This window comes from Trachinotus anak, unplaced genomic scaffold, assembly GCF_046630095.1.
Source record: "Trachinotus anak isolate AG129_WGS33_773 ecotype Australia unplaced genomic scaffold, CSIRO_AGI_Tana_v1 ptg000032l, whole genome shotgun sequence".
Classification (NCBI taxonomy): Eukaryota; Metazoa; Chordata; class Actinopteri; order Carangiformes; family Carangidae; genus Trachinotus; species Trachinotus anak.
In genome coordinates this window covers 7,202,292-7,227,602 of record NW_027273883.1, presented here as the reverse complement: position 1 = coordinate 7,227,602, position 25,311 = coordinate 7,202,292, and the positions used below count along the sequence as shown (strand labels likewise).

The window sequence follows — 25,311 nt, the reverse complement described above, 5'->3', positions numbered from 1 at the left end:
TTAGAGGGAGAATCTGTCCCTGCAGCCAGTCAGCCAAGATAATGTTAATGATGTCTTGTGGGATCTTCCACTAGAAGGACTCCTGATCTAGATCCAGGGGGATCCACTGTCTTCTGGAGCTCCTGCTATTAATTCTCCTTTAATAGAATTAAACTCTTGATTATTTAAAAAAAAAAAAAAAAAAAAAGAGAGAAAAAAAATCTGTCCCATAAGACGATTATCTATCACGTCAAGTTATGTGAGCATAGGTCTTCCTGGGTATGCAGAAAGAGAACTTTTTGTTGGCAGATACTGAGAGAGCTTTGTCTGAGGGATCTTGAAGAAGAAGAAAAACAGTTAGACTGAATGGGAGATACCTGTCATGGTGTCCAGTGCTCTGTTGTGAAAAAGTGGTCCTGTGGACTACATAAGAAAAGACTATGCATTGAATGGGCATGATCTGTTGTCCTAAATGCTTCCACATAAAGGAACATTATATCACATCAGGCCTTGACACAAAACCAGAGCTGCATTGTGAGGGAAAGGCAACTGTATTTTTTTTTTTTTTTTTTTTTTTTTAAAGCAACTGAAATGCAGTTCAGAGCACTTTCTGTAGAAGAAAAATAAATAAAGGAAGGAGTAATAAGAAATACAACATAAGGCATTTAAAACACAACGGTCCGGCGCAGAGGCCTGAGAAATGCATTGAGGCTTTCAATGCGGTAACAGAGTACAGCTCACTATCTTTGACCATTAAATTCCATTAGTAAAGTCAGCATTTCATGCAGCAATCATTTGACATAAAGATGGATTGACAGCAATGCCGTATACTTTGTGAGCAGCCTCCACTGTGTGGCTACAATGCACCATGTCTTATAGCCGTGCCCGGGTGTATTCCATTGTCACGGATGACATTCCCTATAGTAAAAGCACTGAGAGATCAATGCATGAAGGGGCACCACCTGTGCTGCCTGGAGCCCCACTAAAAGCCTCTGTGTCTCGTCTGAAGCCAGAGCTGGCATCCCCTGGGACTCGCCTTACAGCAAAATGAGGGAAGCCCCCCCACCCCCCCACCCCCACCCTTGCATCATAGCCGTGGAAAGCTCCATCGTACAGTTATCCACTGCTGGGAAATCAGTGCGACTGCAAGTAGCTACTCTGTCTCTTCTCCTTATTTTTTTTTTTCACTGGTGTGGTTCAAGCAGGCCTAATTAACTTCCTGTAACAAAGGGCTCTACCGCCGCTGCTCTACAGCCTTATTGGGAGAGCTCGCGGCGTGATAGTACGAGCTGAATGTCATGCTCTCCTTGGGCCGATCAATCCAGGCGATCAGATATCAGACACCTGAGGGATGGCTCTAGCCACAGATCACTGATGCACAGGCTCACACAGGCACGCACGCAAACACAATCAAAACACATCGCCGGGCACATTTCAGGCACACACACACACACACACACACACACACACACACACGCACACACAAAAAACCACGGCTGGGGCCAAGGATGAGCACTCGTCCGCAGACAGACGTGCTGAGCCGTAAGCTTTCCTTCCCAAACATTCTGTCTTTCTCAAATTTCAGCCATATTATTATCTGCATGTCAGCTTGATGAGATGACTCCCATGTTGACTTTCTGTTCAGTGGAATTGCTGCTCGTCACATGCTCACCAACTGAAAATTGCGTACCTTGCTCAAGGTCACAGACAGTGCCCCCCCCCCCCGGAGGAGAGAGTCAGACGTGCAACACCCTCTATTCACATGTCTACGTCTTTGCTCGATTTTCTAATTGCCTCTGTAAGAGGTTGTGGTCTGTGTGGGTGTGGGTAGGGGTGGGGGGGGGGGTGCTACAGACGACGACGACGACGACAACAACAACCATTTTGTGTTTGCCTGTATTAGTCATTCAAAAAACAATCAGCAATGGTAAACATGCAGTTTGCCCTCCCTGGGAGTGTTGATGACAGTCATTCTGTTAGCAGATCATCTGCCTCTAACCTACAGGGATAACAACGACTCCCTTTTGTAAACCTATGAAAGGATGTTGTTTACAAAGTTAGGATAAACTATATATACACTGCTCCAAATGCTCACTAGGATGTTGTTCACTGTGGAGAACAAACGCTCCATTCGTCTAAATAATACTATTGTCACCCCCCCCCCCCATCCATTGCTCTCATCCATCAGTACTTGGTTTCAAGACAGCTCTGTGTTTTTGTTTTTTTTTTTTTTTTTCAGCTTTCCCAGCTAAATCAATACGGTCAGCAATAATACACGAGTCAAGCTCGCCTCTGTGTATGTATCTCACCTTTTTCTTCGTCTCCTTCTATGAGTCTTTCTCATCCTCGCTGTGCAACGCAAGGCTGTCTTTTCAACTCTGACCACCTCATTATCGCCCTCCACGAATCCCACCCGCCCCTCCCTAACTTTCATTTGCACTACTCTCCACCAAGGCTAACAATACTCCTCAGTGTTTCCATGCTCAGCAAAGTGCTTTCTCTTGACACTGCCATGACTTCTCGTCTCCATTACAACAAATACCCCTATTACTCCCCATCTGTCTTTCTTTCTCCTCATTCTCAGCTCCATCTCTCTCTTTATTTTGCCTCCTCTTCAGTTTTCTTCCTAATAAAATGCAGGGGGAGTTGAGCCATTCTCTGTGGCGTGTCAATGACCCCTCTTAGCACCAAAGGAAAGCTATAGTGGACAGGCTTTCGAGCTACAGTGCTAATCTGCCTGGAGAATCATAGCAAATGGAATTGTCCTTATGTGTCATTTGTGTGTTTTAAAGAAAAGAGAGAAGGGGGAAAAAAAAAAGCATGACTAATAGTCCTTGCACATGTACTTCCTCTAGGACGTTCACAATCATTAAATGGCGTAGCCAACAGCAATGACAATACCTCTGAGAATTCACATGTCACCATGGATGAGGCATTTGTTGGACAGTGATGCACAAACACAGTCAGGATAACTGTAAGACTGATATTAGGGTTAATGTGTTTGGGTTTTCAGGATAATTTGGCAATCGGGGAAACACTGAGTACCAAGTGCTTTAGCGATGTGGGATATTAAATCAATCCCAATCTGAGCATGTCCACTAATGTTCGTCTCACTGCACTGCCAACATATTGAGCAAGCATTCTTCCTGGATACTGGAGTAATCCAATAAATAATGCATCATGGGGATACCATTATGCGCTCATTTGCAGAGATGCAAAGCGTTCCTTTCGAAGTAATACGCAGCGATCAATAACTCCTAACCCTGCCCGCTCTAAGCTTTTCTTTTTTTTTTTTTTTTTTTTTTTTTCTTTTTTTTTTTAAATTAGGTTTGTGGAGGAAAATGAAATGAAAGTTTTTGTTTTTAGTGTCACGGCTGAAAAAGAAGGGGATCCTGCTCATGCTACGTACAACAGCAGAGTGAATAAGAAGGTCATATCATTCAATCTGAGCTTGGGATTTTGTTACACAGTCAAATTGGGAAGAGACTGAAAAGGCAGAAGACAGTCTTGGAGCGCCTGGGAGATGCATAATTTTTGCTCTCTCTGGTTCTCTTTCTGAAAGGAAATGGGCTTAGGAATTCAATCAGCTTTGGAGAGCCAAAGCTGTATGTGATCCAGCTCCGCCTTGGTGTCTGTGTCCTGCGTACGCGAGTGAAAACACAACAAAACAAAACAAAACAAAAAAAAAAACTACAAAAAAAAAAAGATCAAACAGAAGGGGGGAAAAAAAGAAGACGACATTCAACCAAACTGCAGCAGAGCGTAAACATAATGCAGTGCTGTTTCAGAAAAGACAAGGAAGTCCTGATGGTGAGCGACTAAATTACTCTTTCAGGAAATAGAAACAAAATTAAACCTACAAAACTTTTTTACAAGACCATGTCTTCTTGCCATCTGGCTCGAGCGCTTCAGTCTCTGTTACACCTTTATGCTGTTGGCTGAACACAAGTGAACACACCAAGTGCCGCGGTATTGATCCAGTCGTATACCCCTTTTTTATTATCTCTTCTTCCATCCAAAGGCAGCTTTCTGCTTTGATAGCACCACAGTCGTAAAAAAGCATAAATTCTCAAGCCCATTTGCTGTGAGGGGGTGGATAAATGGATGTGAAATCAAGCCTTGAAAAGCCAACATGGCATGGTGCGGGAATTTTATCCTGAGCTCATTAGGAAAAGCATGTTTTCTTCTTCGTCTATGGCAATGTTGCATAGAATTTTTTTTTTTTTTTTTTTTTTTTTTTTTTTTTTTTTTTTTCTGTGGCTATCACATTTTCATGAATGCTTTTTTTTTTTTTTTTTTAATTGGGAATGTTTGTTTGGGCTTTTGTTCTGTGGATATTCTTTGGCACTCTAGCCGTGGGAGAAATCAAGCCTCAGCTTCAGCTTGTCAAGCTAACAGTGGGCCATAGAGGAGGTGAGGAAGAGGGTCCTGAAGCTTCTCCGTGCTTTGTGACAATAGGGCAGCTGTGTGTCAGGGAGACCAGAGTAAATAGGGCTGTGTGGAGTCACAGAGCTGCCCTGATCAAAGCCGTCTCTCTCAGTTTGCTGTCACAGTTTCCAACGTTGTCTCTGTTGCTTCTCTGCCCAGGCTGCATGGCTGACTGACTGGCAGAGGCACTGGGCTAATGTGAATGGAAGATAGCCCCGAAAGATAAATCTGAAAACACTGTCTGCAACACAAACTATTACATGTAATCAGAGTCTGGAGGTGCAGTGGGTTGGAATTCAAACCCCACCCCCCCACCCACACCATGTTGCTTTTAAGATCCACTGTTGTCTTTCAAAAAGCTGCACAGGTAAGAGATGATCCAGTAAGGGAACAGCGCCTGTTATTTCCTTTTGAATGCACCTGCACAAATGCTCACCCACCTCTATCTCTTCCCAGCTCCATGTCTGAGAAAACTGCACACGGGGAAGAAAAGGGCCCTGAGGTATGATGTTCCAACAGGTATGCTAATAAGATTCACTAGAAGGAGGAATTTCTCTCTTAGCTTTCTTTCCTCATGGATGTGCCACACCTCAGGGGACCGCTATGCATATATTACATTACTGCACATGGATTAGCATGAGTTTGTGGAGGGATGTGTATGTGCTTTTGCATTGATGCGTTTGTGCAGAAGCTCTATGTTGCACACCCCTCAGAGAAACACACACCCGCAAAAGATGCTCTGAGGTCTTGATCTTCTACCTGCCCATGTTTTATTCCCTCCTCCTCCTCTGCACATATTTTACCAGAGCTGCAGGCCATCTCCAATTAGGAGAACCACACTGCTCCCCCACTGCAGCTTGAGCCCGGTGTGCATATCTTGCCCTCTTTCCCACATGGCGGGATCGCAGTGAGGTGATGCGTGACCGCTCATGATTGAGCCCTCTTTGGCTAACAGGTGCTATCATCTCTGCAAACCTTCGGCGGCACCTCACACTCATAGCCCCTACAAAAAGTGTAAAAGATGAACAAATGTATAAATTATCTGATCACAAAGAGAGACGCAGCATGAAATCCCAGACTGAACATTGAAAGTGGGCTTTTGGACTTCAGGATAAGAGGTAAAAAAAAAAAGAGCTGAATATCAGAGGCGGAGGTGGTTTCCTGGATTTGTGTAGGCAAACCCTGGTGATTTCCAGCTCTGTTGGCCTGTGCTGAATCAGTCTGAAGACATCAAATCCACACTGCATTTTGATGAATGAAGTAGCCCAGCTTTTAAGAAATGCTGTCCTTGAATTAGGACGGGTGTTGGGAGTGTTTGCCTCTGACAGATTCCTTTTTTAAAAAAAGCCCAGAAAATGACCAAAAAAGCCCTCTTCATTCATCAGAATGACACATCTCTTTTGGCCTATAATTTGGATGGGGGGACTGGGTGCTCGATAAATCTTATAAGACGTCTGGTGAGAGCCTGACTCTGTTACCTGCACAAGGTCTAAAAGCTCGCTCTCTCCATGTCCTCCTCCTTATTGCTCTCTCCACTTCACTACAACATCCTCCTCCAGGTTTGGACTCCACTTCCCTCCCTCCAAATCACAGTCTTTGCACCTGTAACCCCTGGGTGAGCGATGATTACACCTTCTAAAGCAGAAATTGAACTGAGAGCTTGGCCTTGACCTCGCTCGCACACCTCCACCTCCATCCACCTTGACTAACAAATGTGTGGAAACACCGAAACAACAACGACGCGTACCCCTGATGATTTCGGGACGACAGTAAATGGGATAAATCTATTAACTGTATGACAGGCATATAAATTAAACATCATGTTGGTACATCTTATCAGACATGCACCTGTGTTGTGTTCATTGATGAGCTCATGCAACACACCACCTCCCTCCTGCTCCCCACCCTGCGACACCCAAAGCTGTTTGGATCTAGCAGGAAGGCGGACCAAAGGCTGCAATTTCTAATTCACTAAGCCCAGAGGCTAAATGACAGGTAGTCAATGGCCTGCTTCTCTGCATGCTATATCTCCCTGTGGCGTCAGCAACAAACTCATTTTCCCCACTAGAAAGGACCACAAAGACTTCCCAAGCCTCCCCATGGTTCAGTTGGTGAACTGAGACAGCGGAGATGGAGAAAGAGAGAAGTAGGTATAAACAGCAAGGGGAGATTGAGGTTGAGGGCAAGTTAAAAAAAAAAACAAAAAAAAAACGAAGAAATGGGGGAAAGATGTGATGGATTGAAAAGAAGGGGAAGGGCGGTTTGAAGTGAGACGAGATAGCGTCAAGGCTGGGGAAAAGAAGAGAGAAGGGAGGGTTGGGGGTGGGCGGGGGGGGGGGGGGGGGGGGGGTTACTGAGAAAGCGACACACTTTCCGGGCTTATTTACACGTAGCTGCCAGTATGACAGGTAATTTGGGCAAATTCTCCACAGAGCCTGCAGCAGACGGCGGGGGGATAAAGACGAAAGAAGAGAGCAAAAGAGAGAAAAAAGAGAAGGGAGGGAGGAGGGAGGGGGAACGAGGGAACAAGCACTGAGGGGGGGACGTGCGCAGACTACCTGACACGGCCTGAGTTGGGTCTGAGAGCGAGACAGCAAATGGGTTTCCAGATTCCAATCAGAGTAGAGGGGTGGGATAGGAGGTGGGGGCGAAGAGGTGGAGGGATGCGGGTGTGTTCGAGGGAGGAGGAGGGTGAAACAGGGGCGGAAGTCATCCTGTTGACAGTCTGATCATTTTATTTATCTGCAGCAAGGAAGAGATATCAAAAGCACTTTTTAATTCAATTTCTCTTTTCCTGTTGAGGCTGAAAGATCAAGCAGAAGGCAGGAACAGATGAGGCAAAAGGAAAAAAATACAGCCACATCTCCCGATTTATTCAGGCTCTGATTTATTCACTTGTTTGTCTAACTCGCGCTTCGTGTGTGCTTATGTGAAGGCAGGTGCCGAATCGTGCACGTGTGCGTTCCCCTCAGTGCACTTCACATTGGGGTGAAGAAAGCCTGTTAGACTGTATTTATAGAAAGCTCTTGCTCTTGTTCGGCACATGGCTGTCTGTCAGTGCTCACAGCCAATTAGAAAACACTTGTTAATGGAGCAAGCGCTCCCTTTCCCACCTGTGTGTGTGTGTGTGTGTGTGTGTGTGTGTGTGTGCGTGCGTGTGTGGTGATGACTTTATTCTCCTTCGCAGTGACAGCAACAGAGGTGTGGACGACAGTAACAGAGATAACGATGAAGGAGATAACGAGGCGTTTGTCCCTCGTGTGGGTGGAGGTCCCCTCAGGAGGTTGTAGGGGAGGGGGGGTGGGTGCTCACTGCATTGGACCTCTACTGGCTTCCACTTCCTGTGGTGACTCATGCTTTATAGGCAGAGAAGCGCTTACCCTGTGTTGACCTTTTCACCCCGCCTCCTTATGCGCTCAAAGCCTCAGGCATCACAGACGTGACCCGTCCTTCTCTCGTCACACACTTACACGTGCCAACACAGCCATGAGCACATGCTGCACGCACATACATGAACGCTGTGCGCCACCGCAGTCCGTTTTCCCGGATGCTAGATTCACTTATACTCACACTGTGAATAGACCTGGTTAACAAATGTACACATGACAGCTATTTACACACATGTGAATGTGCACAAACACGCGTATGACACAAAACACTCCCAAAACCCTACCCAGTGCTCTCAGTGTTTATGACCCAGTAAGAGCAGAGGAGCAATGTAAGCATGAAGACACAGAGGGGGTCAATGTGAATGAAAAAGAAATGGAGAGCAGATGGGTTGGGAGAGGAACACCCAAAGGAACAGAGAGAACCTGAGAGAAAGAAGCATGGAAATAGGTTTTAAGTAAGACATACACTGATGAAGATAAAGTGGGAACCTAGAGTTAAAAACAGAATGACAAAAAAGCAGTCAGGACAGATGTCCACATCTGGAGGTAGCAACACATTCCAGAGGAGGATGCATGCGTGTGGGGAGGGGTGAGGGTGGTGGTGAGTTGAAGAATGAGTGCAATGAAATATAATCAAAGACAGTGAGAGAAAGGATTACCTCCTTTGCTTCAGTGGAGTATGTAATTGTGGTTTTAAAAAAAAACAAAAAAAAAAACACACACTGTGAGTCGCTGCGACAACAAAACACAAATGTGCCGCACAGAGCTGAGTGTGATGTTGAGAACTAGCAGCAGTGATAAAGATGGAGATAACAGTGCGAAGATGGGGAGGAAAGATTCAGCTGATTATCAGCGTTGATGATAACATGATAACAGTGTGTTGGTGGCTATCATAATGAAGGTGGTGAGGATCAAATGTGGCATAATATCTTCATGAGATGACAAAATAATTTTTTTTTTTAAAAATGACTTGATTAAAATTGCTACTGATGCCAGTGGTGATAGCGGTGTTTTGTGGGCACAATTTTAATCACAGAGATTGTAGACTTTCAATATTCTGCTGTAATTCAGTATAGCAGGAAGGTTGTTTTGCACCAATTCCCTTTTGGTTCTTTGCATTTTACAACACAAAGCCCCATATGACTTCATGAATATTCAACCACCAATACTGCCCTCGGGTATCAACACTGGTGTCACTCACTTGCTTTTATTTTAAATCTAGTATGACTGCTAACCCAAAAAATTAAATTAGGCCTACATGGCCGCTTTATACCCACGGAAGCGAATTATTACTTTAAGCTTTTAAGCTTTTCCACCCTTCTTCCCCTCAGTCGGTGAAGGTCCCACCCCAACTCTTGTTACCCATACTGATGAGCTGTCCACTATCTGGCCTGAAGCTGAGGTAACCAGCATCCACAAAGGCCAATAAGTGTGTTGAAGAAGAGGATAATGGAAAGTGAAAAATTGATTAATAATTCCACATTTATTAACAAGCTCAAACCGGGAAAAAAAAAATTCTTCTTTTTTAAGATTCTTTTTTATGCCATCTAGTGGTCAGTTCCAGAACGACTCCAGTGCCAGAGTGTATTACCGGCTGATTAGAGGAAGAATCTTGACTTGGGTCCCTGGGTATTATTCCAGGAGTTATTACATTGTGTTGACTGGATTAAGAGTATCAGGTGTTGTGAGTGGGGAGGAACTTATGTCTGAGTCACTGCGTGATGATTTGATCCTCATACATGCAGTAAATCCAATTGCACAGTATATAAGCCTGTTTTCACAAACTGAGGCTACACCAGTGGAGGTGGTGGAGGGCTGGTTGTTGTATTTAGACCAACTGTAGACACAATGTAATAACCATCACAGGGTGTCGTGAACACTGCATCCAAAATTAAATCATTACCTTTTGAATATCAATCTCATCTCATGCTGTATTTTTGTATAGAATTTGCTATGTATAAAGAAGTTGCATCATGATGATGATGATGATGATGATGATGATGATGATGATGATGATGATGATGATGATAACAATAATTATTATTATTAAGCCCATCCCCATGATTGATAAATGCACCAGTTGTGCCCTGAGGAAATTATATATGCCTCAAATAATTCTGAACATTACAAAATTGAAACTTTACACATGCACAAGCAGGATAAGAAACAGATTAATGAGGTACGAAAATGTATTAATAGTATTATTTTAATGTCCAAATTTGCATAATGTACCAATGCACATGTACCAATCTGACTGTGTTGTCTTGGTCCCTCTAACTGGAAGCTCAGTATGGTGAGGACTGGACTGCATCAACTAAGGTTTGATTAACTGGTTTTTACTCTGACCCCAATCTTAGAAAAGCCCAGATATGCCCTAACTCTGCATTGCTTTACACAGGTAATGTATGGCAAGGTCATTCGTCAACCCTGTGTAATTAACTGGGTGGCCTGAAAATGCGCCTTTAGGATACCATTAACCCATGCTAGCCTAACAAGGCTGTGCAAACACAGACTAAATACACCAGCAAACACACATCTGTGGCCAGAGTGAGTGTGAGAGTAGAGAGGAAAATCCATTTCATGAATATTGGATTTCATTATGAGGGTGAAAAAACAGCTTTGCTGTGGATCATTCTTTAATGACCCAAAGTCCACATGCATGAATCTTTTAGTAGTGGCTGTCTGTTTGATATGGGGGAAGGAATAAAGAGAAAAAAGAAAGAGGAGAGCCATTTCCCCAGTGTGCCCTGATGGACCATGAGACGAGACTAGTGTTGAGTACCTGGATCACGGACCCAGACAATCTTTTGGATAGGTAGGTCATCCTGTTGCAGACAGAAAAAGAGGCCAAGAGGGGATTCAGTTGTCAGACACACTTGTTGCAGATTTTATTTGTGGAAACCTGCAATGGAGAAACAACAGATCTTGTGTCAAATCTTAATGACATAACCTTCTTTTTTGGATGCTTGAGGCTGAGTGTATTTCTTTTCGACAGAAAACGCTCTTCCCTCCTCTCCGAACTAATTCTCACTGATTGGCCAAGAGGTCAGACTCCTCACTTTACTCCTCTCTTCACCACTAGACTCCACCGCCCTTCAGTTTGGTTTGTCCCTAGCAATTAACAAACAACTCACCTTTCTGGCCAGGACTGAATTTTCACAGACCCAATTTTCTGAGCATGTGACACAACAGGCATGAGTCTGATTTGTATGCAGCTCAAATCCAACTCCCGGATATTTCCTTTGTGTCTTATTTTGGAAATGGATGGCTGTCATATTCAATATATTTTGTCGGAAAATATTTTTATTTCCATTCTAACAAATTCTCTTTCAATCAATCAGTGACTGAGAACTGTCTGACATTATGAGCAACTGCAGGGAGCACTGGTGAGAAATGAAAATAAAGATAACATGCCAGGGAACATGATGTAAGTTATTATTAGTCAGTGAAGGACTGCTGAGTTGATCTGTCAGCTTTAGTTACCTTGCCACTGTGCTGCTCGAATCAGGATTTGGGGGTTATAGTAAAGCACATCTGTATTCAATGACACAAGCCAGAATATCTGAAAGGGAATATATGAGATCCAAAGGCGAGTGTGTGCACAGGATCAAAAGCTTAAAGCTAATATGGAAAAATTAAACATGATTAATCACTTGTAATTACAATAAATGCCAGATTGCTATTGCTTTATTGAATTTTTTTTCTGCGGTTTGAGAGAAAGCCAGTGTTCACCTGTTATGGAGCTACTTAAAATCAGCAGCTCCAACCGAAGTTGCAGGTGGAGTAACACAGGCATGAAATGAATGTGGCAACCAACCTGGCAGAGCTAATAAATAAAAGAACCAGCCACAGCCAGACACAGTGCTCCATATGGTGTGCTTCTGTCTCAACCAACTCTATCTGGCCCATCCATCCTTTGTGCAAAGCAGAGTGCATCCCATCAGTGGCCTTACCCTTTCCAGCCCAGCCAATTACCTTCTGTGTCGCAGGCTTCTTCTCACCATCTACTTCCTTATGTTTAGGAACCATTACAGGTGCTGCCCCCCCTGACCTTTTTACAAACAGGATTAATCAATTCCCCAGACTTTATGCAAGATGGATCCATTCAATGTCACACCAAAGTCAGTGGTTTGCAACACAGAGTCCAGAGCCCCTGTGGGGAGTGTGTATGAAACTGTAGAATGAAAAATATTATTTATGCACTTTTTGGAAAGACACATTGCCCTTGCTCTACAGTTCTTATCACTGCCAATGCCCTGTTTTGTTGTGGTGAAGGTGTGTCCCCTAATACACACAGATTGCTCGCTGGCTTCCCATCAGCCAACATTAAAATCTGTTCAATGGAGTGCCCGGCCGAGCTGGAATCACTGCAATCACGGATCAAACCTGCGTCTCTGAAATGGCTGGAGAGAGTTTCTTCCTCTATGCCACGCCAGAATCCCTCGGGTATATTAAAAAAATAAATGCTTTCACATATTTTTTTTGTGTTACCAACTGTCTGCGTAACGTGTCAGGTTCTATCAGAATATGAGACGTCACAGATATCTAAGATACCCCCTTTGTGTTTAAAAGTGTCATTTTTATTTATATTGACCTAATTAGGCCATTAATGCTATTTGTGAAGCTAATTCCTGGTTCTACTGAGTGAGGTATCATCATACTACCATCATACTATTGCTGTTTTTGTCTGAGTGACATAAGACTGGGCAATAATTACATATTATCATATCCCAACTTGACAATATGATTATATCCTGTTATCAATTTACACACTTTTGTTGTTCAAATTAACCCAACTGTAGTTAACAATTAAGAAAATGAAATGTTTGACAGTAAAGAGTTTTGTCTGATGTTATGCAATGAACTGGAGTATAATTTGATTAATTTATAAAATGCATATATTTGCCATTTTAAGACACATATAGACATAGGAAAAAGATTATCATCGTGACAGTGATAACAGCCAGATTGTACCGCCCTAGAGTAATGTCATGCTGTGATCATGGAGAGTAAATTCACTAACATCTGCTGTGATATACCTCTTGGTTAGACGACTGGCTGGTGTCATTTTCTAACAAGCATGACTGAATGAAGTTATTAATATCTGCACACATTCAAATTAAACCTGCTGCAAAGGGAGTATGTTCCAGGGGGCAACACAGCAGGGGAGGCACAGCTTTTATTACAAGTTGTGAAGATGTGGTAGGTAATCGGGGCAGTCACAGAAGGCTGACAGCTCTGATGGTATTGGTTATCACCTATGTCCATATCACTTGTAGGCATCAGAAGGCCCCAGAACCAGCAAAGAGATGGCCTCAAGTGTGAGCTGAAAGCAGGAAGCGGTGATGGGTGAATGGGCACAGTCAGAAAGCCAAAGGGGCCCCAGGGCTGAGCAACAAAGCATAACTTACAGAACACAAACTGGCTGGCTTTTACATTACAATAAATGCGGCGCTACTGTAATGCAATTCTACCCACTTCCATGCCTGACTGTGTAATTGCTGTCCTCTGAATTGAAATGTTGCAGTTTCAAACACGCAGCATTTCAAAGGCATTCACTCTATATGGCTTGACAAGTTGTGTTGTGCCATCTTTGCTTTCAGCCTGTACGGCACACTTGTATGAAAGAGAATCTCTGCTCATTTTGAAATCCTTGCTTTAAAAAACATCACTGCGCTACATCAAACTGCACTGTCAAAATGCTGACAACAGACATCTATATACTTGAGAATAAAAAACCTCACTGTGATGCAGGGAGCAGAAATGAGGCATTAAATGACAGGCTCCGGCTAAAGAGCCTCTTATTCAGTACATGATATCAAACATATTTGCTTAAGTGCATCACATTCAGCATTTCACGCCAAGTTTTACTGACATGTTTTCATAAAGTAAAAACCATTATATACAGTATATGATGTCATTGCTTTAACTGTCTGAAATAATTGAACCTTAAGGCGAGTCATCTGCCATCGTAACTCTCCACATTAATTCACCACACAAAACCAAAAAAAAAAAGAAAAAAAAAAATCTAATTAAAGGAAAATCAATAGCACCAGCAGAATTCCTTCCAACATTTTTCGATTTATAAATGCTCTGTAGGGCTGAATTGAAATGCATGTTTTTGCTGAAACTTTTGGCAATGTAGTCGATCAACTGTCTATTTTTTTCTGTCCCTTTTTAAAAAAAAAAAAAAAAAAATCTTAATAGAAGCCCACTGTCAATAAGACTTGATCATGATGGATTCATGAGAGGATGAATCACATCGGCCTGATTGAGAAAACACCTGCACTGTCTGCCCCACATTTGTCATGTCTGATTTAGCTGCCTCCCAGCAGTATCCAAATCAATTCTGATTACAGCTGTCAAACCCAAAATAACAAACAAAGGTAACTGAAGGTTTGATAAAGCAGATATTTACGAGAAATAGGGCAACATGAAGCCTAATAACAAGTGTTGAATTGGGCCGTTTATCTTCTGTGGTTCAGATATGATTTAAATCTTCAATATTGTGGGTCCTGCTCTCACATCGGCCTGATAACAATTTTGTTTTGCTGTTTGGCAAAACAGCTTTTTTAAATTTTTTATTATTATTATCTTGAACCCTATCATGTTTTATTTTGCATCGGTGGCCTGTCAACACATCATCACTCAGTCTCTGACCATTTAATGGCACCGTTTTATGGACATCTCGATCACAGATTATTTTTTCAACCTGTCTATCTCACCAGAAATATTTTAGTTTGTAAAAATGCAGTGGAACAGACTCAGTTGAGCCTAAATAAAGAAATTAATTTCTATAATGTCAACAACTCCAATGATTGTTATCGTGTCTCAGTGTACAGCAGTTGCTGTCAGGTACAGATATTGACTTGTCAGCAAAAGTGTTATATTAGAGTACTGTTGCCAAACATTAAGCAGCTAATTGCCCTTTTCTGACACCTTCATTACTTCGTAATGGAATTGGAGGTCGGCTGGCCGGATAAAGGTCACATCGATACAGCCAGTAACCCCATGATGGGGAGAGAGTATGATGTTTGCTGTGACAAAATGATTTTCACAGAGTCATTTCTAAAGGAAGGGTTGCTAAAATGTTTGTTTTTATGTACTAAATCTACTTCCGGGTGCTTCCAGGACTATATTTGATCAGTATATCAAACACAGCATTAACCCAGAACACTGAATGACCGGGAATATCAGATTCAGGCAATGATAATTTATTGATACATTTACATTTCCTCTAGTATTGTAATAACTACTGCATCTAGGACACCATGATGAGAAATCTTAATTGGAAATTTGACTTGCATCTCAGGACTGACTTTATGCATTTTAATGAGCACAGCTTGGCCAGATTCCTTCATATTTAGTGCTGCTCCAACACAAGAGGGGGAAAAAAAAGTAATTGACATGTGTTTTTGAAGTGCCACAGCCTTGAAAAGTCTAAAGTAAAGGATTTTTGTGCGGAATTTGGAAATCACGCTGGCACCCCTGGAATGATATTACACAACAAATCAGATTGCATTATTCAGCCAAATCCCTCAGTGAATAAAGGAATGAAATGTAATTGAAGGACAATTTAAAAGCACACCAGATCCTTGAAATGTCTTAAACAATGTCTGAGTTGAATATTGTGCTCACATACTCCCCAATGCAGGCCCAAGCACTAATGGAATTTCACTCAGTGCATTACAGAACTGGGAGGGCAGCACAGGCTTTTAGCGTTATCCAAGCCTGCATCTAATTAGTGAAATATCATAACACAATAACACACAGCAGCATATTCTCCCAAACCCAATTAATGATCTATTTCAGCAAAAATGTTTGATGAAATCTCACCTAATATCCCACTTACTACAATAGCACCACAGTATCACAAATATGATGCTTTGTTCAAAAGGAAAAAAAAGAATTGTGTATGATATTTTGCAAATGTTAACACCCAAATACCCAGAGGGCACGGAGAAAGGAATAAAAAATCTTTCAAGACGCTGTGGAGCCTTTGCTCTAAGTCCATTTATGGGGCTATCACAGCCAAATCCTTGGTGAAATTCTGCCTAACTGAGTCTTTACTGTCAGGATGTCGCGCTAATATGGACACTTTATTACAAGAAAATCCCACCGGCACCTTCACAGCTGGAGCCGGAGCCACGTGTCGGCCTTTAACGACAGGGGAATTGTGACATATCTCCAATTCGCAGCACAAGCTCTGAGTGGAGGGCACATACGCCAAGCACTGTCTACCACTGGGCATGGTTTGTGTTCCTAATTATGTTGCTATCCAAATAGCAACAACAAAACATGTAACGGTGGTATTTGATTGCTGTATATCCTGACAATCCTAAAGAGGATCTCAATATAACATTTTATGTAAACTGTGGATTCTTGACAAGTTCCAATCCACTTATTATGTTGTGGGTGCACTGCATGAGCTTCTTATTAGAGGTGTGCTGCCTTGCTGGAACGACTCCCTAACCAGTAGCATATCACATTAGCACCAGCTCCTTAACGCTGCAATATCACACAAGTGACCCTGAAACAATTTTACTACTCCCACTCACAGCAATATCACCCAAACAGTTTTCATTGGCAGGATAAACCTGCCATGTTTTTTTTATCCCACCTAATCATCTGCCTGCAAAATCAATCCATCTCGATCACTGCCTGTTGCGGGTCTTTGAGTCCCTCCTCCCCTTCCTCCCTCACACCATCTGTCTCTCTTCCCTCGTTCCCTCCCCAGCATCCCTCCTTCAATCATTTTTTCATAACTCCTCCATCTCTCCGGCCTGTCCACCCTCATAAGCTCCCTCTGTCTTTTCCCTCCTGCTGCTTCTCGCTCTCAGTATTAAACATACATATCACGCTACGCGCGCCGCATGTAATGTGCATCTTGTGTGGGCAAATTTCATGGCAATGTGAGAACAGATCAGCTGATGATTGGAGTGCGGCGGCAGTGACACTGGCCACGCCTGATTCACAGCAACACGTTAGTCGTCTCAGCTGCTGGCCCACTCATTATCATTTAGAGCTGCTCGCTGCACAAACTACACACCCACACGGTCTGTCGCTAACTCCTGACAGGAATTAGAATTATGTGAAAGTCCGGAAGAGAGAGATTCTTACAGTCACTATTATGTAGTGCCAAAGTCTGGGGGCCCAGCCTCTCGTATGCCTTTTTTTTTTGTTCCCATAGGAGACAATGTTGGTATGTGGTGCTCGTTAGCACACCCTGTGTCGCCTCTCCACCCTTCACTCATGCCTTCTCTCTCTGTCTATTAAAGTCTGGGACACAATTATCCCCATTCTCTTTCTCTCTCTTTCACCCTCCATCTCTCTCGCTCACTGTGAATGAGAGTCTGGAACACAATTACCCCTGTTCTCTCTCTCTCTCTCTCTCTCTCTCTCTCTCTCTCTCTCTCTCTCTCTCTCTCTCTCTCTCTCTCTCTCTCTCTCTCTCTCTCTCTTTTTCTTGCACTTTATCCATCCATCCCTCTCTCTGTCTTTCCCTCCACCTCTTATGGCTTCAGGAGAAGTCTGTGAAGGGAGCAGCTGCTGAAATATTTATTGATCTGTTTTCCTCAGTTTTATTTATTTCCCTCTCTTCCCTGTTGCCCTCCCTTCCCCTCCACACAAGACCCAGGAACACCTCCAGCACCACAAGATGTCAGAGGCGGCGGAGGGGCTGAAAATCCACAACATGAAACCATTATTTAGCATTTGTTGCACCCAGTAGTTTTACCTGTGTAAACAAAACAAGAGGCGCGAGGGTTGGATGAAGGCAAATGTGAGAACAACAACAGCATAGCTACGGCGAGAACAGATGCGGCGCAGATTGAGCCGCGAGACAGGTGGATTGTTTGGCATATTTTCTTTATATCCGCTGCAGGGGGTTGTTGACAGGAAACACCAAGGTGCTGCTCTTTTTTCTGTTTGTTTTTTTTGTCAGTGTAAAGGAAGTTGTACACAACTGTAGGCTATTGAAGTAGTAGTAGTAGTAGTAGTAGTAGTAGTAGTAGTAGTAGTAGTAGTAGTAGTAGTAGTAGTCATGGCAACAATGCCCTCAGCAGTTATAATTAAAATGGTAACAGTGTTAGTACTAAACTAAGTGGATTCACTGATGAATCTGACGTTATCTTTGCGTAATTAAAGGGCTTCCGTGCTGTCGTATATGTCCCCGTGGTAAATATCAGGGCAGTTAACCAGGAGTTTTGAGGTTACTCCAACGGCGAGCAATTCAGCAGTCGTTTGAAACTAATGTTTTTCTCCAGCCTTCTGTTGTCGCACAAATGATTAAACTTCCACACACACACACAAGGGAAGGATCACACACATATACACATGCACACATTGAGACACAAAACACACACATACACAAAGCCAAGTCCCATCACCAGGCATGGCCTGCATTAGTGCCTAAGCCTTTTCCATTGATTTGCCGGCGAGCTCCTTGTCTTTTGGTAATGAGGACAGGGAGAGAAGCGGGACCCTCGTCCCTCCCGGCTCCCCTAGGACAAGCAGCCAGCACTAATCTGAATTGTGTTTCCAATGATGCTAACTCCCTGGCACAAAAAAAGACTAGAAGGAGGAGGAATAGAGAGAAGAAAATCACACAGTGCTCTCTCTCTCTCCCCCTCTAACAGTATTCATTCCTCTTAAATGTGAAACATCTGCACATCAGCAAACAAGAAAACATCTCTTTTTCTGCCTCTCTTTTTCCCTGCAGACAGCTCAATCTGCAGTGTGAACTGAAGCCTCGAAAACCAAAGGGAAGAAATTTCCACGCTGCTGGGGCTTCTTCGATTTTTCCCTATATGAACGCTTCTGAAAAGGAATCAATGGGAGATTTTAATATCCATGCTTAGGTGTATATGTATAAAGATGTCCCCTCGTCTCCCTCGTGGCTCGGCTCCATTGGCTTTTCATTGATTTACCGCTCACACCTTCAGCGGGCAAATAGTTGAAATTCATCTTCCCAGCAGCCCAAGTAAAGGAGCTATTCCACAGTGTCTGCATGCATACGTTTATCTCTCTGTGAGAGTACGTGTGGGTGTGCGTGTGTGTGTCTCTGCGTGGGCAATGGTTGATGTGAGTACATGAGCCACCACTTATCCCCGCTTCTACAGCCACTCTGCTCCCTCTTGAACGATCCTTCCCTTACACTAAATAAAACATAACCCTTTTTCATTTGTTACACCGAGAACCCACAGCTCACATTCATATTCACACCCAGACGGACACAGGTCTTTAAGCTGGGACTGGGACACGGGGAGGAAGAGGGGAGGTTGTAACGAAGCGAATTACTACAGTAATTAAACACAGTATAACTACCTGTCCCGAGCTGAAAGCGGTCCCAGTTCCTTTCCATTACACTGAACTCCATATATTATAACTGTAATTATAATTGCAAACAAGCCTTGCTGTAATCATTATTTATGACACTGACACTGTGTGTAATTGCCAAACCCCCGAACCAATATGTGAGGCCCAGTGAAGTGTTTATCAAAACCGACAGGAGAAATCTCAAGGGCAGCGAATTGGTCCTGCGTCCACCTATCGTCCACGGCAACGCCGAGGCTAACCATCCTCGAAGGATTTGGACCTGTGACCTCCCGGTCACCACTCTTTCCAGAGAGCTGCTAACACAACGAGATGCAGAGTTCAGGTTGGCAGGTTGTGGGGTCACTAGCTCACAGGGTTATAGATCTCTGTCTTGCCTGTAATTGGAAATGCTACAAAACCCACATAGTGAGGGTACAATAATGAATACAGCTTAAATTTATTCTCTTTTCTGGTCCTTCAGTATTTCTACTGATACCTAGCACTCATTAATATAGAGTTTGAGCTGCTTCTTTTACGGTGCAGGTAAAGACTTCCAAGACCCTGGTGCAATAGTTTCAAACATTTCTTTATTACTATGTGCAACAGGCTCACTTAACTTGCACTCTTTGCAGATAGCAAAAAGACAATCCCAGTTTTATTGTCCTATTGTCTTTGTGTCTACCTTGGCTTTCATGTCTTTGTTTTTGCTGTGCTGCAAGCCAATTTTCCCATCTGGGATAATAAAAAATAAACTGAGCTGGTTGTATTTTACAGTCCTTGATATGGATCCTTAACACCTCTAAATCATTTCTATTAACTTGCTTTATTCGCAATTTGAAATTGCAAATTTAAAAGCAAGTAATGGAAGCATGTGAATATCGAAAAAAAAAACTCTCAAATATCACAAAACATGTATACGCTTGGATGACGTGGTTTTTCAGATCTGACAAGGGAATATTTCATAAAAATCATATGGAAACCTTTTTTTTTCGCATTTAAGTTGTGTCACCTGTCGTATCAGGCCCCAGGGAGCCAGATCCAACTGAGAGGCAGACGGCTGGAAATCCACGTTTAATTGGAACAATAACGCCAGAGGAGAAAACCCACCTTTATTCACATTACATAACACACAGAAACACAGACCACTCACAACTGAGTTTGATCACCATCTTGGGCAAAACTGCTATAGAGAATCACGTCCAACCTGGCAACCACCAACAGTAGTCGGTTTTCTAAGTTATTTAATGACATTTGTAGGCCTTTATTTATAGAATGTGGAGAGTGACAGAGTAGGGAAATGACATGCAGGACAGAGTATGTCCGGGAGTCAAACCGGGGACCAGCCTGCTCAGCTCTAGTGCCCACATGTAGCAAAACTTCTTAACTTAGTAACACTGCAATTAAAACTGAAACATAACTCACAATGCTTCTCCTGTGCAAACCAACATTTTTGTCTATTCTATCTTTATCAGATCACATGATTTAATTTTCAATTCTCAACCATTAATTAACATTAAGTTTCTGTACTCACCTATTCTTTTTCCATCACAGTACCTCTGTGCCAGTCCTAGGTCAAAGGACAGCTGTGTTTTGTTACAGTACTCTATTGGTTCCACTACATGTGAGGTATAGATTCAGTGGAAGATGCACTGCACCAAAGGCCACCACGCACCAGCAAGAGAAACAGAAAAAAGGGAAACCCAGGGGAAGAAACGTTCACACCACAGATGCAGGCTGGTTAAACCTCTAACCCCTGTCCCTGAGGCTCTCAAGACCAGGCCCAGGCCCTCTCACTCCAACTCTTCCAGATAAATAAAACCTGCCAAAATGGTAGAGCATTTCGAAGCCAAACATGGAGAACAACAGCACACAGAAACCACGGATTTCAAAGGGAGGGAGAAAAAGCAGAGGCCCCTCCAGAATAAGAGCGCAAGGCATCTGTTGATGCTGGCATCTCCCTTCTCTTCATCCCCAAGCCAAAGTGGCGATCCAGTCGAGTGTGTGTGTGTGTGTGTGTGTGTGTGTGTGTGTGTGTGTGTGTGTGTGTGTCTGTGAGGGGGCAGGGAAGAAGGTGGGTGGCTACATGCTAACATGTGCAATGCGCATTGACCCCACTTGGCCCCCATATGCTGCTGAAACAAGAAGGATGGTCGGCTACAAAGCGACCCCGCCTGTCCCTGCCCTGTACATTTCCTCTTCCAGAACCTCTATCACAGCAGCGCATGTTGGTGGGAAGACCCATCTGCTGGACTGTTTGAACATTAGTGATGTACAATGTGTGCGAATGGGATTTCTTGCAGTAGAATTGCAGTAAATGATACCTGTGCGGCAGAAATCTGTTTCTTAGTTATCTAAATATAGCATTGAAAAAAATCCGCTGAGATATAACCTTAAATGTCCTCTGTTGTGACAAAGTAAGCGGAGGCAATTTCTCCTGTCAACTTCATTTTTCACTGAATCAATGACGACATCATCCTCATGATCAGAGCTTGCAGGTTTGTGTCACAACAGAGATCCTCTGAGCAAAGGGTAAATTGTTTAATTTCTGGCAGAGGTGCGTGTGGGTCCATTCACAGCCTTAATGTTCCATCATCAGAAACGCAGCAAAGCCTCACAATGTCTGGTCTCATAGATGAGACAGGTTTTGATTAATTGCAGACAGCTTGTGTGCCAGAAATACGTAGATATTTTACTATATGTCTGAGTGGGTGCTTGGCGATCCACCTTTCCTGAGTGGTTATGGTTCTCAGACATTTTAAATAAAAACTGAGAGTAAATGAGGAGGGGAAAAGTATGATGGCATGCCAGCAACTGACCGTCACACCCATTATGGTGGGGTTGTGGTTTGTGTATTCCAATGCCAAGCCAGTAGGAAGCCTTTGAATAGCCTAATGGTGTTCTGCAGCACAGAAAAAGCCCTTTTTCAACCTGGTTGCCAGAATATTGTACAGTGTATGAACCGCATTGCACTATGTGTTTCTGAGGTTATTAAAGATAAAATGGTACTCTCTCTTAATAAATATTTGTCATGCATAATGTGAAGTGGCTAAATGAGTGATAATCACTGTCAAGAGGAAGAAATATCTTCAGATGAATAAAATGCTGTAGAAGCAGTACAGTCATTGAGAGGCATTTGTATTATACATCATTAACTGGGCAATAATAACTCACACACAATCTGCTATACAGTAGAGAGGAAGCTTTTATGCAACCACATACCACACTAGCCTGACTCTCAGGGGCACAGATACAAAGGATTATTCCACTGCTGCATGATTTATCAAGCAGCGGACAGTGCCCTTTTAACAGTCATGTTCTTCCTTTATAATGCATGCTTTCCACCTTAAAAGACGAACCTGCTGTGGACCAACAGCAACTCAGAGCAGCAGGCAGGAAACCTCTCCAAGATGAGTCTGATTCGCATTTGCTGCAATGTGCACAACTCACATCAATATCCAATCATTCCTCAACTGTGGCTGACGTGATTGGACATACCTTCACATCGCAAAACCCACAGGTTCCAAATTCAGAGGGCTGAAAGCTGAAATGAGTCTCAATATGGTTGTGGGGTTGGTTTGTGTGGTGCTGGGCCCATTGTGTTTGTGTGCTGTGTACGTCCTGCAGGGCCGTCCGTCTGCTCTCTGCCGGGTGTGGAAGGGGCTTGCTGTGGCAAGCCGACCATGACCAGCTGGGCTCTCCTGCCCACAAGGAGCTCAGGAGCAGGAGGCTATAGCCCGTCTGCATCTGCAGGCTGTTAACCTCACATCTTATTGCACTGACACATCAATTATTGTTATTAAGGGCCAGAGTAATTTATTTATATACTGATTTCCCACAGGATGAAGGCAGGACTAATTGAGCCAGGTGTGTGTATGTGTGTTCGTGCTAGATGGGCTGGGGGAAATTAGACTACATGGTGAGAATGCCATGCACAACTAATATATGGTGGGACATCCCATAGCATGGATGGGATGATGAAAAATGAAAAAGGGTTTTTAAATATTCCCTGGTCAGTGTTCCCTGTGGACAACAACAACACAACTACACTGACTGTGATTCAGACTGGAGCAGTTAAAAATCCCATCTGAACCTTGAGGTTGTGCAAGTTATGTCAACACTGTAAAAAGGTTTTAACCGGAGAAATTTTGAATCAAATGAATGTGATTAAAGAATACAAGAGAACTAAGGCCTGACTATTCAGTCAGTTCATGTTAGACCTCCATGCACCCCCCCCACCTCCCACCTCCCACCAACTGTCCATCCTTCACCATTTATCTCTTTCTGTCTGTTACGACCTTGGTTTTGAAGTCAGAACAAAACACTGTGCCTCTCTCTCTCTCTCTCTCTCTCTCTCTCTCTCTCTCTCTCTCTCTCTCTTGAGTCTCTCTGCATCGCTTCTGCTTCTACTGACATTAACCACCATCACCCCCCCCCCCCCCCCCCGACTCTTTGCTATGGTGGTGCGTCGTGTGCGTGGGATACCGGGCAATTCACGTCACGTAAAGGAATGTTCACAGCAGACTGGGGATGGGAGTCTGTTTTTTTTTTTTTTTCCTCCTTCCTCCTCCATAGTAAACATCTTAACATGCATCGCCCGTTGCCCACGCCGAGCCACGAGGCTGGCTCCGAGATGAACCTGCTGCCGCGCTCGCGTGCACGCGCACACGCACGAACGTTCTCGCACACGCACACACACACACACACACACACACACACACCCGGACACAGAGTCTCTCTCTCTCTCTCTCTACATTTCTGTCTTAATGTGAGCAAATGGGAAAGCTGTGAGCGCAGTGGCACAGCCAGACACGCGTGATTCACAGGCAGGTAGACGACCCCCCACCCCCACCCCCACTCCCACTCCCCCAACCCACCACCACCACACACCCCCCACCACTTCTCATCATTAGTATTCACCTCCACAACCGTGTTCAGAAAATACATGCGAAGATACGTGCGTAGAGACGCAGCAGCGCAGCGAAGTCGCTCGTAAGAACTTACCTTTCGACAGCAGAGCCAGGACCAAGCCAGCAAACGCGTTCCACAAGAGGGGGCAGCCCATGATGGAGTTGTGATTGATTTTCTGCTTGTTTTTTGCAGTCAGATGCCTTGGTATTCCTCCTTAATGGTACCGTTGCGGGGAATCTGTGTAGCCTTTATTTTTTTTTTTTTTAATAAAAAAAAAAAAAACGACCCAGTGGATGAATGTCAACAGCAATAGTCCAACGCTTCTACATGTGACTGGACGAAAACATCAAGTCTTATCCACTTGACTTTTCCTTTTGATGACCCCCGTCGGAGAGAAAGAGAGGCGGAGGGGGCTGTTTATCTTCTCCTGTCTAGAATCTGTCAACCAGAAAAATATTAGAGCAGAAAAAAAAAACAAATATCCCAGACACTTAGTTTGGCTCTCAGTGCCTTGAGGAAAAGAGAAAATATTTCAGAAGCTGCATGGAAAGAGGAGGTAAAATTCAAACTGTCCAATGACTTAACATAAATATATTGTTTTGTTTTTTTTTTCTTTGACAGAGAACAGGATGTGATCTGTGCGTCCTGATCAGTCGCAAGTCGCCACTTGTGCCTTAATTAGCCTGCTCCGCTATGTCTCTGTTGGTATGCAGCGCGTCTTGTGGCTCCGCACTCAGTGCGTCGCAGGCAGCAGCACTGAAAGCGAGGCGCACAAGAAAGAGCATGATTGACAGTTCAAGGAGAGCCCCTTTCTCCCAATCACCGGCCCCAAGGAAGGAGGCGGGATTTACGACTGCACGGATGTAGGGCTCGGAGAGGCCGGACGAGGAGCGTCCACGGCCAATCGGAAGCGCGCTGTGGGCGGGCAAAACGCGAGGCGAAGCACGGCGCGGTGATAATGCAATGTGATTTATAGCCGGTTCGGTGTTGCTGCAGTACTCAGAGAAAACAGTTCACAGGGGGACAGGCGGGCATAATAACTACAGGGACAGAGGTGGGGGGCGAGTGAGGGGCAGGTGGAACCATATGGGTTTCGGAGACGCTAAATGAAAAGAGAATGAGCTAGAATGACAGGTTGTGCCGCTGATGAGCAGATGTTACTCAAATGCTGGAAATCAATATTGTCAGACCAGAGGAGGAGAAGCTTGTAAAATGAGCGAGAAAACTGCCCACATACATAGACTGCAGGTTTTGGTTAGACTGGGTGGACTGGGCAGAGTGTAGATGCTGA

At 43.8% G+C, this 25,311-nt stretch overlaps 1 protein-coding gene across 1 annotated transcript in view; it reads right to left on the bottom strand.

Annotated features, from left to right (window-relative positions):
- Positions 1 to 24,788, bottom strand: part of iglon5 (IgLON family member 5) — a 96,023-nt gene extending 71,235 nt beyond the window's left edge. The window contains exon 1 of the mRNA XM_071470067.1: positions 24,114 to 24,788. Coding sequence (XP_071326168.1) covers positions 24,114 to 24,174 — 61 coding nt within the window. The 5' untranslated portion in view covers positions 24,175 to 24,788. The remainder of the gene's footprint in view (positions 1 to 24,113) is intronic.
- Between the last annotated feature and the right edge of the window lie 523 nt (positions 24,789 to 25,311).